Here is a 13901-nt window from a genome sequence, read left to right on the forward strand (position 1 = left end):
CACACTGTTGCTCCATTAAGTAAAATGAGCTTTGATATTTGACATGTGGAAACTGAGCTTGTTGTGTTTTCTGTCTTTGCTCCAGCGCTCTCCGGCCTGTTCGACTCTCAGAGTCAGACGTCTCTCTACAGCCCTCAGCAGCCTCTGTCCTCCTCTGGATCTGAGACGTCTCTTCGGCCTCCAAGTCAGCCTCTGTGGCGTGAGTGTTTTTAAGGATTTTTATGGCACTATGCAGTATGTCGACCTGCTTTTATTTGTTCTGATAAATGTCTGCACAAGACAGTTTTGAAGACATTAAGACTGGAAATATCCCTAAACTATTGTTACTGCTGTGTGGTAACCTTGTGTGGCAGCTTGATTTCTCACCAACCACCATCGTAGGAACCACTGGCAGCTACGTAGAAGTAACTGTTTTGGTATTCGTGGTCTTGCCTTTTCTGCACAAATTTCTCTTCCAAAGAGACGTTAACAATTGACATCCTAATTAGTTCCTCAGACTGCGGCGTGTTGTGTTGTGTTTCCTCTTTGGCACTCTCCTGTCACATCATATGATAGACGATGGTTAGATAGTTCATCCAATCACCTGTCAATTTATTTTTTCTAGTGCCTGTGCTTTAACAGTTTCCAAGAAAGCCTTTCCAGATGGTTTTATGTAACAAACCATCTGGCACATCAGGTTAAATGTGTGTTCATAAAAAAAAAAAAAAATGTTCTATATGGCACTAAATAGCCATAAAGCTAAGTGCCAGTGGATTCTTTTTAGATTAATTTATTTTAAGGACTACATAAATAAGAGATAGATGGAAGAACACTGGTTTTAAAGCCACATACTGACTGCTGAAGTCTGAATGATTCTAACAGGACAAAATAATTCACTCAACATTTTCATTCTTAGCCTGTCGTCACTAAGCAGCTGTCAGTTTCAGATTCTGCCTTGAACAAGGCTTTTAATCCTGGGCTGATCCAGCAGAGCTGCAGAGAGAGAAACTGTTCGACAGAGCAGCAGAGTGATGCTGGAGAAGACTGTGCCCGCTCAGCAAAACCTCAATGAAGATGAATCAGCTTCCTTCACCTCCCCCACATTCAACATGACCTTTATGTTGAAGGTAGCAGATGTGACCTGATAGGCGTTCATTTATCTGCGATGACCTAGTGGTTACAGATACTGACTGAGTCATAAAGGTCACATCCCTCAGTCCCTCGTCAGCTGAAAGGCATCTGTCCTTGGACAAAGCTCAGAATTAGGCCTGTAGCTTACGATTATTATTTATTAATCTATTTGGTATTTTTTCAGTTAACATATACATTTTAATATGAAAGAGAATAAAAAAGTTACCTACCAATGCTGGAACTGCAAGATAAATAAGGAAAAATTTATCTCCAGTGTTGTTGATTGTGATCGGACACACCCATAAATATATGATTAATTTACATCAACAGGAGCAGCACATTTCACTCAACACCTCATCAGGATCATGAACAAGTACAGTTGACCAAAAGTGAAATATGAAAATGTTAAATATGAAAACAAACTGTGCGTTATTCAGTGATGTCACACTTTTTTTTTTTTTTTTATGGCTCCGTGGCGAGAGCTGGGGCCACAAGGTTTATGGGTTCAGGTCCATTCGTCCTATTCATTTGTCAACGTGATATCTCAGTAACGCCTGGAGGGAATTTCTTCAGATTTGGCACAAACATTCATTTGGACTCAAAGATTAGAGTTTGATGGCCAGTGGTCAAAGGTCAAGGTCACGGTGACCTCATGTTCGTGTGAATGAGATATCTCAGTAACACCAAGAGGGAATTTCCTCCTTTGGAAAAAACAATTACTTGGACTCAAGGATGAACTGATCTCACGAACCACGTTTTTGGCCATAACTCACTAATTTCTATGCTAATTATGACGCAATTTAACACAAATGTCTAATAGGAGTGATGATGTTTAAGATCCAAAAAGTCAAAGGTCAACTTCGCTGTGACATCATATTGTTCTGGCTATTAGTTAACACTCTAACTCAGGAGGGGGAGTTACAGTTTCCTGAAACTTGGCTGGTTAGTGGAGACATACAATTGTGAGGCAATAATTCTTTTTTTCTTCTTTTTTGTTTTAGAAAATATGAAAAAATGATGAAAAATTATCTAAACTTCCCAGAAATCTTCTAAATGCTTGTTTTGTCCAACACAACAGTCTAAAAACCCAAAGATAATTAATTTATGATAATATTAAAAAGAGAAAAGCAGCAAAATATCTGAGAAGCTAAAAAACAGTAAATATTTGTCATTTCTGTTTGATAAATCACTTAAATGATTTATTAAGTTGTTTCTGTTCACTGGTGTTTACGGAGTCATTTAAAATGATTTAATTGTTTATAAAAACTGTTGGACATCGATTTCCTGTCAGTCAACTAATAGCTGCGTCAGCACTATAAACACCAGCCTGAACAGCCAGTTTAAGTTTCTGTTCTAGATAAAAGCATCAACTAAAATGTGTATAACGTGCATATAAGATAATAGGAGGTGCGATTTTCTTTAATTTTATTTATTTATTTAACTAAACACATTTAAAAAGAAAAAGGCCCCAAACTGTCAGATGAGCTAGATAACAGCAGAATGTAAATGTGGCAGATCATCCTGTGGGATAAACTTCAGTAAAATAGGACTCGGAGAGAACATCACAGCCTCTTTAAGAACCCGGTCCTTCCTCTTCAGTGGTGTTACCCTCCTCTTCTTCTCCTCCTTTATTCAATCAGTTTTTTTTTTTTCTTTTATCCTCCTGGGTCGTGATGTGATTAATTTATCCTCATGCTGCTGTTGTTGATCGATGAGTCGTCTGCTCTCAGATTTCTCTTTTTCTTATCTTCTCTTGTGTTTCCCCCATTTTTCCATGTGTACTCATTTACATTCACTCTGGGTGGCTTTTCAGCTCTGTGTTTCAGCACACAGGCAGGGACGCTGGAGGTTAGAGCCGCACGAACAGGACACTTGTTCTGCTGTTGTTGTGACACTGTTTGTGCTGCCACTGCTTGTAGTTAAAGGACAGCTGTTTGCAGAGCTACAGTGTGTCACTCAACGAGCCCAGACAGACACTGAATATGTTTTTATGTCTCAAAATGACCATGAGACAATATAATTTCATTAATTCATTTAAAATGGCCTCAAATATTGATATATTTTCTACCAAACCTAGTCTGAATGTGCTGCAAGTGATCGTGGTTCTAACTTCCAAGACTATATTGTAGTCAGATTATCAATATACACATTTACGTACATGTGGCTTGATTTATCAAAACCGAAAAAGTGTTTTCATAAAATTCTCCATGGCAACAGAACACGAAGTGTCGAGGGGATGATGCTGTTGCCTTCTCGTTTTTTTGTACCAGATCACTCCCTGCTCTGTGTTCACTTTGTATCCCTCCACATGACGCACATACTGTACCACAACAAACCTCTCAGAGTGGAGCGAGGGCTCAGGGCGGCGAGGAATGAGATTAATGCCTCCATCAGGGGTCGGCAGGTTTTAAAATTGTAGCATTTGTACCAGAGAATTGATCTGTTTTCAGACATGTTTGTGCAGTTTGTGCAGATCGCCGTGTGTTTTGGGGTCAGTGTGTTTCTGAGTTACAGAGATAATTGACTGAATTCTCTCTGTTTTCTGTTCAGATGGCAGCATCCCCTCCAGTGCTGTGTCCAGTGCCGGCCCCTCTTCCCCGATCACAGAGAGCTCTGGCCTCAACTTCAGCTTCAGTGAGTAGACTGTCTGAAAAACACAAGGACTTTTGGGTATCTGAGGACACGCTCTGAAGACCTCGGTGTATCCGTCTCTCCATGCTTTTCTTCATCTCTCCTCTGTACTTCTGCTCACATTCATAAAAAATCCCACTGGAGGGAGATGCTGATGCTGCAGAGAGGCCGCTCTGCCTCGGGTCAGACTGTAAATAAAACCACTCAGACTGTACACGGACTCTTCAGATCTCTTTACATCCACACCTTCCCTGCTCTGGACTGTGGGAAAACACTGGACCTTCATCAGCCTCTCATCACCTCCATCTTCCTCATCTGCACCGATAAACCAGCTCTGACTGAGTAACAGTGCATCAAGCCAACATTCAGACCAGTTGTGCCTTTTCTTTAATTTGGATGCTGCCCACGCTAAAGCCCAACCGCTATTTTACAGAGTCCTTCAAACACCAGCTGCCTTTTCTCTGACCTCACCTGCAGACATTTACAGCTGAAATACATCACAGACTGAGTCAAAATGTCAACCTAGTTCTTTCTTCAGTTGCATTAAAACAATACATCCAGCCTGAAAGAAACTAGGCTGTTGTTTTTGAAACTGAAGTGTGTGACAGCTGACGCCTTGACTCAGTGAATATCAGTCTCAAATGTCAGAACCTCAGGTGAAAATTAAAGCTTAAAGAAATCGCAGAAGCTTGGGGAAATATGTTTATGCTCTTTGTTTGCTGAGAGTTACATGAGAGGAGAGAGGAGTAATATCTCTCTTGAATCTAAATCCCAAATATGATGCTACAGCCAGCAACCAGTCAGCTGAGTTTAGCACAAAGACAGGAAACAGGGAAAACAGCTGGTCCTGCTCGGTCCAGAACAGAACTGCGCCTGTAATTAACACCATTTGCTTAATTCATAGAAAAGATCATGTGAAAACAACAGTTTGTGGTTTTGTGCTGTTTTCTCAAACAGTAATTTGTACACCACAGTTTTTGTCTGAATTTTAAAAAATGGGATGCTATGTGCTAATTACATGATGGTAGGTAGATGGTGTTAGCAGTTTCACCCTCTTTCCAGTCTTTGTGCTAAGCTAAGCTACACGTGAGAGTGATATCAATCCTCTCATCTAACTCTTGGTAAGAAAACAAATAAGTGTACATCTGCAAAATGTTGAACTATTCCGTTAAGGTCATATTAACATGATTTCACATTGCACACCTGGTTTAATTCTCAGCCCATTTTAAACGTCTAACCAAAGGAGGGATTCGGGTTATGTGTCCTACCTTAGCCTGGTACCTGCTGAAATCAGTTAGTGGAACTTATGGCACAGGATTTTTAATTTATTCCTACAACCAAAATAAGAGGACTCCATTTTGAACTGTTTTGTACAACTTGAGCCAGTTTGATCAAAGTGTAATAGTCTTTTAGTCTTTTCAATGATCGTCTGCTGTGTAACGGAAACACAATTCACCTGTAAATGTGCCTTTAAATAACTTGCGAGAGATATTTAAGTCAGAGTATTGTACACACTGTGGGTCTCCTGCTGTATTTTTATTATGTTTTCATTTGGCGGGGTAGCAAATGAAAATTGAAGAAAATCTGTGGTATAGATTTATTTTAGAATTAAAGGGAAAAACCACTTGATTACCTAACTAGTATAAATGTACGACTACCTGAATACTGCATCTGTTTTATTTTTTTAAATTCTGAATTCTCAGCCCGTTTGTGTGGATATGCAGTCTGCTATCACACCAAATTACATGTGTATGTTTAATGTTAAATTAATCACATGACGGTTTGTAAAGACAAGTGATGCTCAGGTTCACAAATCGTGAATCAAAAAAATGGAAATAGGTTTTAATCAATGTGTGACTGAACCGGGGGTCAGTTCACTTTCAGTTCATTTGAAAAAGTTACTTTAAATCTCGAAATAAAAGACTTTTATTACTTTGACCAAAGCTTGAGGAGATATGGCTCTGCCATGAAACAGTGAGCTGCAGTAATGATGGGCATTATATTTCTGCCGTGCTGTGTTTAACAAAGCACCCACAGGAGAAAGAAAACAGCCAAGAAAATGAACTGACCCCCAAAAACCTGGAAACACGTGCTGTAGAACACACATGTATATTTTAGCCACCGTGGAAAGACTTTTAGACTTGAATAGGATTTAATCATTTTTACTTCGAGGAGGGTTGATGTAGGTAATTGTAGTTGTGTATTTATGTGATTATTTAATGAGCTATTTAATAGCAGCCAAAGAGATGTGTGTGTTTTCTGTGAGGAGTTTGGCTGCTGGAGAACAAGTCGAGGTTTAATGTGTAAAATCTGATTTGATTTCTGTCGAGTTTGATCCTTCGAGGTTCAGGGTGGGAGGAGGAGGAGGAGGAGGAGAAGGGTAATAAAATAGAATTAATTAAACAGTGAAAATATTGTTCAATGTGCTATCAAGAACAACAAATCACATGTGTTCACACCTGCCACTGTGTGTGTGTGTGTGTGTGTGTGTGTGTGTGTGTGTGTGTGTGTGTGTGTGTGTGTGTGTGTGTGTGTGTGTGTGTGTGTGTGTGTGTGTGTGTGTGTGTGTGTGTGTGTGTGTGTGTGTGTGTGTGTGTGATGGCCCAGAGTCCAGACACATAAGCTTGTTATTGCTCCATAAAGAAAGCTCTTTGTCACTGCTCTGCCAACACACACCTTTCTCTCTCTCTCTCTTGTTCTCTGTTTTTCTTTCCTTTTTTCCTCCCTTGTGTTTCTGTGCTCTTCTTTTTACCATCAGTCCCCCCACTCCTTTTTTTTTGTTGCTCTCCTGTTCTTTTATCCCTCCCCTTTTTTCTTTAACTCCCCTCTCTCCTCCTTTCCACCTCCCTCTTTCCTTCCTCTCCACTCATCTCCTGTTTTTCTTTACCCTACTCTCTCTTTTCCTGCTTCCTCTCCTCTTCTACTTTTATCTCCTCTCCTGTTTTTTTCCATCTTTAGTCCTGTTTCCTTTCTTCTCCTCTATTTCGTTTCCTACCTTTGTTTCCTCTCTTCTCACCTTGCCTCCTCGCCTCCTCTCATTCCCTCTCCTGTCTCCCCTTCTCTTCTCCTCCTTTTTCTCCACCCTGGTTTTTCTTTCAAACTTCCCATCCTCTTCTACTTTTATCTCCTCCTCCTTTCTTTTAAGCTCACTCAACCTCCCTCCTCTCCTTCTTGTTCCCTCTCCTGTCTTCCCTTTGTTTTTTTTTTGTTTTTTCTTCATCCCATTTTCTGCCTCACCCTGTCTCCCCTCGTCTCATTTTCCTCCTCTCCTAATTTCTCTCCTCTTTGTTCAGTCTCCCTCACCGTTAATCAACATGTTTCCCTCTCTCCTTTCCTGTCTTCTTACGTCACCACTCCACTCATCTTCTTTTCCTCACCCAGTCTTTTCATCTAGTTTCTGCTCCTCTTTTCTCATCTTTTCATCTCACCCAATTTTCCTCCTCTGCTCTCCTCTCACCACATTTTGTTATTCTCCTCTTTCTCTCTTCTTTTTCTTCTGTTGTCTTTTTTATCTTGCCCATTTTTTGTCCCCATTTTTTTTCCCTAACTCCATCTCCCCTAATCTCCCTCTTTTTGTTTCCCCCTCCCTCCCTCTCCAAACGGCTTTTAAGAGTAGTGATGACTCATGCCTCCTCCTATTGCAGCCATGCGTTACCATGGCAGCGCCCCCAGATGTAATTGACTCCTCCTGAGCGGCGCTGGGTGAACAGAGAGAGACAGACAGAGACCGCCGACTCACCGGAAGCCAAAAGCTGATGTCATTCACTCAGTTTGGATGACAAGACTTTTTCTCAGGCTTTATTTTCTACATTCAACACAAAACGTCCATTCATTCTGTCTCTATATACACACACACACACACACACACACACACACACACACACACACACACACACACACACACACACACACTCTTCATCTACAAACACACAGCCTTCTACTTGCTTCAGCACACAGTAGCTACTTTCATTTACAAGTTTTACATGACAGACTGTTTGACTGCAGGTAGTTTGTGACCTTTATCAAATGTACTCCCTTGAGTAGCAGAGTAGAAAAGAAAAAAAGTGTGATTATAAAAGTGTAATTATTGCTGTAAAATGTTTCAGCTCAGTCTGAAGAGATGATATTGAGTATAAAGTGTAGTGAAAAATGTCAGTACATGTCTCTCAGGGACAAGAGCCACTGTGCGCTTTGTGACGGGACGTGAAGTTCTGGCCAATAATGAACAAACGATTCTTTTCTCCTGAATCTTCTGTGAATTTTATTCTTACTGACGTGCACTGCTTTGTTCTGCCTCCAAGAAATAGCCATATGCTCATCCTCTAATGTCTGGCTTGACAAAAGCTTTAACTTCTCCCTCTTGCTCAGCTTTTATGTAACTGTCAGTCAAATAAATGGAAGCGTTACAACTTTAAACAGTGTTAAAGCTCAGTTGAGCACTCTGTGACAAGGTTTACCTTTAAGCAGTGCAGGTGGTGATCGTCTCAACCATGTTTTCCTCCCCTTAGAGCTTACTCAACACCTTTAGTTGTTTTGATTCAACGGCAATTGAGAACTAGGTGTTGTTACGCAATTTGTTCACTTCCACCGTGAGAGAAAGATTGGAAACTATTTATTTAAAAAAACAACAACAAAAAAAACTTACGTGAACTTCATCTGCATTAAGCTTTCTGGTTACTGAAAATCTTTAAGGATATTTTTGAGAAAGTCGAGTCAATTTTATTTATATAGCCCAAAATCACAAATCACAAATTTGCCTTAATCTTCACTTTCATTGACCCTCAGTTTGGAGAAGTAAAAAAACTTACCCATTAAAATCCTTTAACAGGAAACAAAATGAAAGAACACTTATGAAGAGTAGCATAGAGCAAAATTCACCAAACAGTAAAATTATGACATGGAAAGTCAGGATGACAATGTCATAGATTGGATGATTTCATAAAATATTTGAGAAACTGTTTAAGCATCTACAAATGTCTTAAATACCAGAAAATGCCACATTTTGGTGTCGGTCGATCAGAATTTAAAGGCCCTCTTCACCAGTTTTACATTGCTACATAGTCAACGTTAGCACTGACAGTGGTTTACTTACCAGTCTTCCCGAGAGCTTTATCCATTGTTGCATTTAGAAGACAAGAGTTTATAATTCGCCTTCTGAGCAGAGCTACTTCCTCAGGGTGGCCTGGACGCTTCAGTGATTCGGTGAAGGAAGGTGACAAGATGAGCCAACCTGTAGCAGGTTAGCAAGCTAACTTCAGTAGAAGGAAAGAGGTGATAGAAATAGAAGCAAAACAAGAGTTAACATTGGCGTAGCTTTCCACATCTGGAGACAGCTGTTGGTGAGCTAAGGAATGAAGTTTGATGTTGAATTCACAATGTTTCTTCTAGACTGGTAAGTACACAGTTGTTAATGCTAATGTTAGCTACGTGGCAAAAGCAAAAACAAATTAGCTATAAATCAAAACTTTGATTCTAAAGCTGCCATTTCACACCAGGGTTTAACAGATGAGGCAGAGACAGCATCACTTCATCAAAAAACCCTGTCAACTAATTGAACATAAAGTTATAATGTTGAAGAGTCTGTGGAATAAGGCTGCAGAATTTTAGACCCATGGCACATGAAATTGTCTTTAAAGAAAACAAGCAATGGCACTGATGACTCATGACTGGACTGTTTTGACACCAGTTGGTGCTTTGCTGAAAGTCCCTGCATAGTGTATGAATCAGCTGCAAATATAAGATTAAATGATGCATTGAATTTCCTCTTGGCATCAATATTTGTTCATGTCCTGTATGTTGCCAGTGGACCAGCTATTCATCTGCCTCTCAGTCACAATCCTGTGAGAGATGGAGGTGAAGAAGTGGAAAAATAAACTACTGACTGAGGTCTAAAGATCTTTTTTTCAATCTGCTCTAAATGTCCCTTTAGGCTTTCTCTCAGCTCTTCTTTTATTTCTTGCATCACATTTTCTTTACATGTGCATTTTCACTGTGTCCCAAACCCTTGACTTTCCTCCCTACTCTTCAGTGACTTTAGCTTGCACTCTAATTGCCTAAAATATAAATGTAAATGCAAAGAGAGAAGTGGGAGGCAAAGAGAGGAGAGGAGAGTAGCTATTAGGCATGTTGATGAGAGAATTACCCTCATCTAGTCTCCATCCAAACCCGACAGAGAGGCAGGAAGGTGCCCAGTCAGACCTTCAGTGCCACCTCCACACCCACGTCCTCACATCCCCAACTCCCCCATAGCCCTCCTCCAAAGTCAAAATGAGTCGCCATGGTAACCGTAGGAGGGAGGAGGGTTGTTTTGCTTGCCGATGTGGCAGCCGAGCAGCGATGTGTGGCGTCTCACCCCGCCAGAGACCCAAACTGCATTTAATGGTATAGCATCCAAGGTTGGAAGGAGTGTGCCAGCATGAGTGGACAACAGGCCAAATTCCTTCTGTTTCTTTTTTTCTCTCACCCTCTTTTTCTTCCTGTGAGTGCAGACAGCAAAATAGAGAGCAGCTCGAGGCTGACACACTTACCGCAGAGGAGCAATGAAATGGCGGACAAAGATAAATTAGGAGCCATTCATCACCAGCTGGAATGAATGCAGGGTGTGTAGGTGTGGATCCATCAAGGTTGATTTTTGGAGCCCAAATTGATCTGTCGGCCCCTCTCTTCAGGGAGGGTGTGGTTGTTTTCATAAGGATTACTGTGTCATTCTCTCTCCCTCACAGTAAAGTCTGAGTTATGTAAAAAAAAAAAACAAAACAAAAAAAACCAGAAAACTCTTAAGTTATTTTGACAAGTGTGGAGTGAAAATTGAGCAGTGCCGCTGAAACATAACCTCTTTCATCTTTCCTCTTGACAAATCAAAGCTGACCTGACCAAGCCTGTTGTCTCCAATACTGAAGCCAATATCTCATTTCCTTACATCATCTTACCTCATATTTAATTTACAGGTTTACTGCAAACTCAATTTGCACAAGAAAACTCAGCTTTTATTTAACAAGAGACACTTAAATGTGTGAAGTTACTATGCATCGTTCTTGAGTCATCATGGTTTCCTCCTAACTAACCAAATTAGCTCACTAAGCAAAGATTTTTCTTATCTCAGCTGTTATCAGTTTCAACTTCGAGGAGTGCCAGGAGTTGTAGCAGTTTCTGGGAAATCAGTGTTCCCTCATTAATATGCAACTTTATGCAGAAAGGTGCAAGTTTCAATCAGATCATCTACTCCATACTGGGTACATGTGGTGTAAATATCTTCCTTGAGTTCAACAGAACATTTCCACAGAGTCACAGCATGATGACATTATGCCCCATAGACCAAGACATAAAGAGCCATGAAGGTATGATTTTTAACCTCTGGAGGCCCAAACAGTTGATGGGCTTTATCCTCATAGGACTAACATGTTTAATTATTGCTTCAGAGGGAAGAATCTTTCAGCAACAACACTTTACGAAGGCCACTGGACTTGGACTCTGGTCTGACCAGCTCCTTTAGTTCCGACTGACTGGTGCGGAGTCCCAGGCATTTAATCTTCTGTGGGATCGTTGACACTTTGATGGTCTTAGGTGAGAGTCGCTGACCCACCCGGCCATCCTGTGAGTTGTTAGTGTCACCTGAGTCATGGTGTGGATGGGTATAAAGGCCCTGTTCTGACCTGTTATTAACATCTGTCCTGAGTGATCTGATCACAAATGGGAGGCATTCAGGACTCATTTGAGATCCAATCACTCAGACCACATTCAGGGGTGGTCTGGGCCATATGTGGGTACAATCTTTTAGCAGTGTGAACACAAATGCATCCTGGGCCACAATGAATGATCGCCTACCGCCACAATCTGATTAGCTCCGTCACCGTTTCATAATCTTCATTCAAGTTGCCTGGGGAGTGATCTCATCACTGTATTTTAAGTGGCTGATAAGTGGTGTCGTAGACCACCTCTTCTGTTTGGTGATGATTGCTCCAGTTTGACGTAGATGGATTCTTTTCCTCCTCTTTCAAACCATTTTTCTACTCAGCCAGAACTGATAAAGGCTTTCATATTAATGAAAGGTGAAATCTCTTCAAGAACCTCAAGTTAATAATTAATAGTTAATAATTTCACCTATTAAACAAATATAAGTGTATAAAGCCGTGCTCGTGGTTCTGTGAGGCTGTATTCAGGTACAGTGGTGCTTTGAGCTGAATGCTAACATCAGTTTGCTCAGAATGACAAAGCTATAATACTTGTGATTCTGAGTTGAATATATTGGGATTTCTGATGCTGAAGATATTTCCTGGTGAAAAGATTTACAGACATGTCAACAAACTGTTGGCAGAGTGGCTGCAAATCAAATATTAACACTAATCCATTCATCTAATTTTATTGGAGCTATACACTGTTATTGTGTGTCTGGTTTTACTTGGCAGGGAAGTGCTATAAATACATATCACAACAAAAGTATCAAGTTTAGGGATTTGATCTGGTATTTAGTGTTAACCTTGTTGTCCCAAGTCAGAACAAGAGGGTTATTTCCCCCTGCTCTTCCCATTCTGCCGACACTGCCTGAATGCAGCATTAGCAGGTGTAATGTTTACCACATTCGCTATCTTAGGTTAGCATGCTAGCATGTCAACATCTGCTAATTAGCACACACACAAAGTAGAGCTGAGGCTGATGAGAATGTCTTTAGTTTTGCAGGTATTTGAAGTGTTGGATAATTCACCAGTGATGCTGCTAAAGCCAAAGGAAGAGCAGAGCTGTTACATTTCATCCTCTGGGGATCATGAACATCTGAACCAAATTTCATGACGATGCATTTAATAGTTGTTGAATTGTTTCTGGACCAAAGTGGTAGCATGGCTAAATAACTAAATAGTGTCACATTCGTTTCCTTTAGCATACATATTTCATTTGGGTCTTTTATTTCGGAATTTTAAAAAGTTTCTTCTTTATCTCGTCGTACGTTGAGCCTTTCTTCACAGGAAAGGATTCAGTGGGCGTTCCTGTTATTTAGGCAGTATATAAAAATGTTGTGAAAGACTCATTCCACAAGTAATAACACTAAAAAAATATTCTTAAATGGGCTTTACTGCGCAGTTTAAAATTTAAAGATGTATTTGCCTTAATCTCTAACCCCAACATGGTCATGTCAGAGTGCCATTATAAAGGGTTTAAAACACATTTTCTGCACAGAATTACACAACAGAAACTAAATTATTGTTGAGTTGCTGTTACTGGAACGAATGCAAATATCTGTTTGTCCACCAGCTGGAACTAATCACAGTTAATGAGAACGCCCAAATAAAGTTAAGACCTTGTGCATGAAGTGATGAGAAATACTTGGTTTCTCGATAAATTGTGGAAATTTGCTTCAAACTGCAATTATGTGTCACAGCACAATTTAATCATTGAAGTAGCTCATATTACGCTGTTTATCGATTTTTTATCAGTGGAATGACGACTGGGTTTGTGACAAAAACACAAAATTAAAGTTGTACATGTTGGAGCATTTAAACCAGTCTGACTTTACGTGAATGTATGAAGGTGACAAAGTACATGCATGCTCTGCAAACTCCCTGAGAAACTGCAACATTAAAGTCATTTGAACTTAACTGTAATTTGCATCAGAGCATGACAGCATGATAAATTAGCTGGGCTCAGTATATGAGCTGATATCAGCATATTTCTGAAATATCAGTGTGTACAGCAGCTGAAAATTCATAGACAATTTAAAAAGAGGCAAATGAAGCTGTAAATATAACATCTGTTAATCATTAAATCCTTCTCCACAAACTACATTCTACTGGTCTAGATCAGTAGAATGAGCATTTTTTCTGATGTTGGACCTCCTTACAGTCAATAAGAAATAGCCATCTCACATTACTCTACTAAACTCTACTGTCAAAGCTTCCAAACTACCTCACATCTCTGCTGTCATTTAACTCCAGTATCCACAGAGCATGATTCAGTAACCTGACTCTTGATATCCCTCGTATTCACACTGATATTGGCAGAACTGGATTCAGGTACTATGCACCATTTAAAACCATTTAAATGGAACGAACTGCAAACTGCCCTCAAACTAGATTTTTAGATTTTCGTTGGAGATTTTAAAGCTTTTTTATTTGATGTACTTTATGACTAGTGTGAATGTTTTTGTTAAGTCTTTGTTTTTAGTTTTT

At 40.0% G+C, this 13901-nt stretch overlaps 1 protein-coding gene across 8 annotated transcripts in view; it reads left to right on the plus strand.

Moving 5' to 3' along the window:
* LOC139629530 (inositol hexakisphosphate and diphosphoinositol-pentakisphosphate kinase 2-like) overlaps positions 1-7989 on the plus strand; it is a 57244-nt gene extending 49255 nt beyond the window's left edge. For all 8 annotated transcript variants that reach the window (XM_071492207.1, XM_071492198.1, XM_071492232.1 and 5 more), the window contains 2 exons: positions 86-199; positions 3661-7989. In XM_071492207.1, the coding sequence (XP_071348308.1) occupies positions 86-199; positions 3661-3752 (206 nt within the window). In that variant the 3' untranslated portion in view covers positions 3753-7989. The remainder of the gene's footprint in view (positions 1-85; positions 200-3660) is intronic.
* Positions 7990-13901: the final 5912 nt, after the last annotated feature.

This window comes from Trachinotus anak, unplaced genomic scaffold (assembly GCF_046630095.1).
Source record: "Trachinotus anak isolate AG129_WGS33_773 ecotype Australia unplaced genomic scaffold, CSIRO_AGI_Tana_v1 ptg000002l, whole genome shotgun sequence".
Classification (NCBI taxonomy): Eukaryota; Metazoa; Chordata; class Actinopteri; order Carangiformes; family Carangidae; genus Trachinotus; species Trachinotus anak.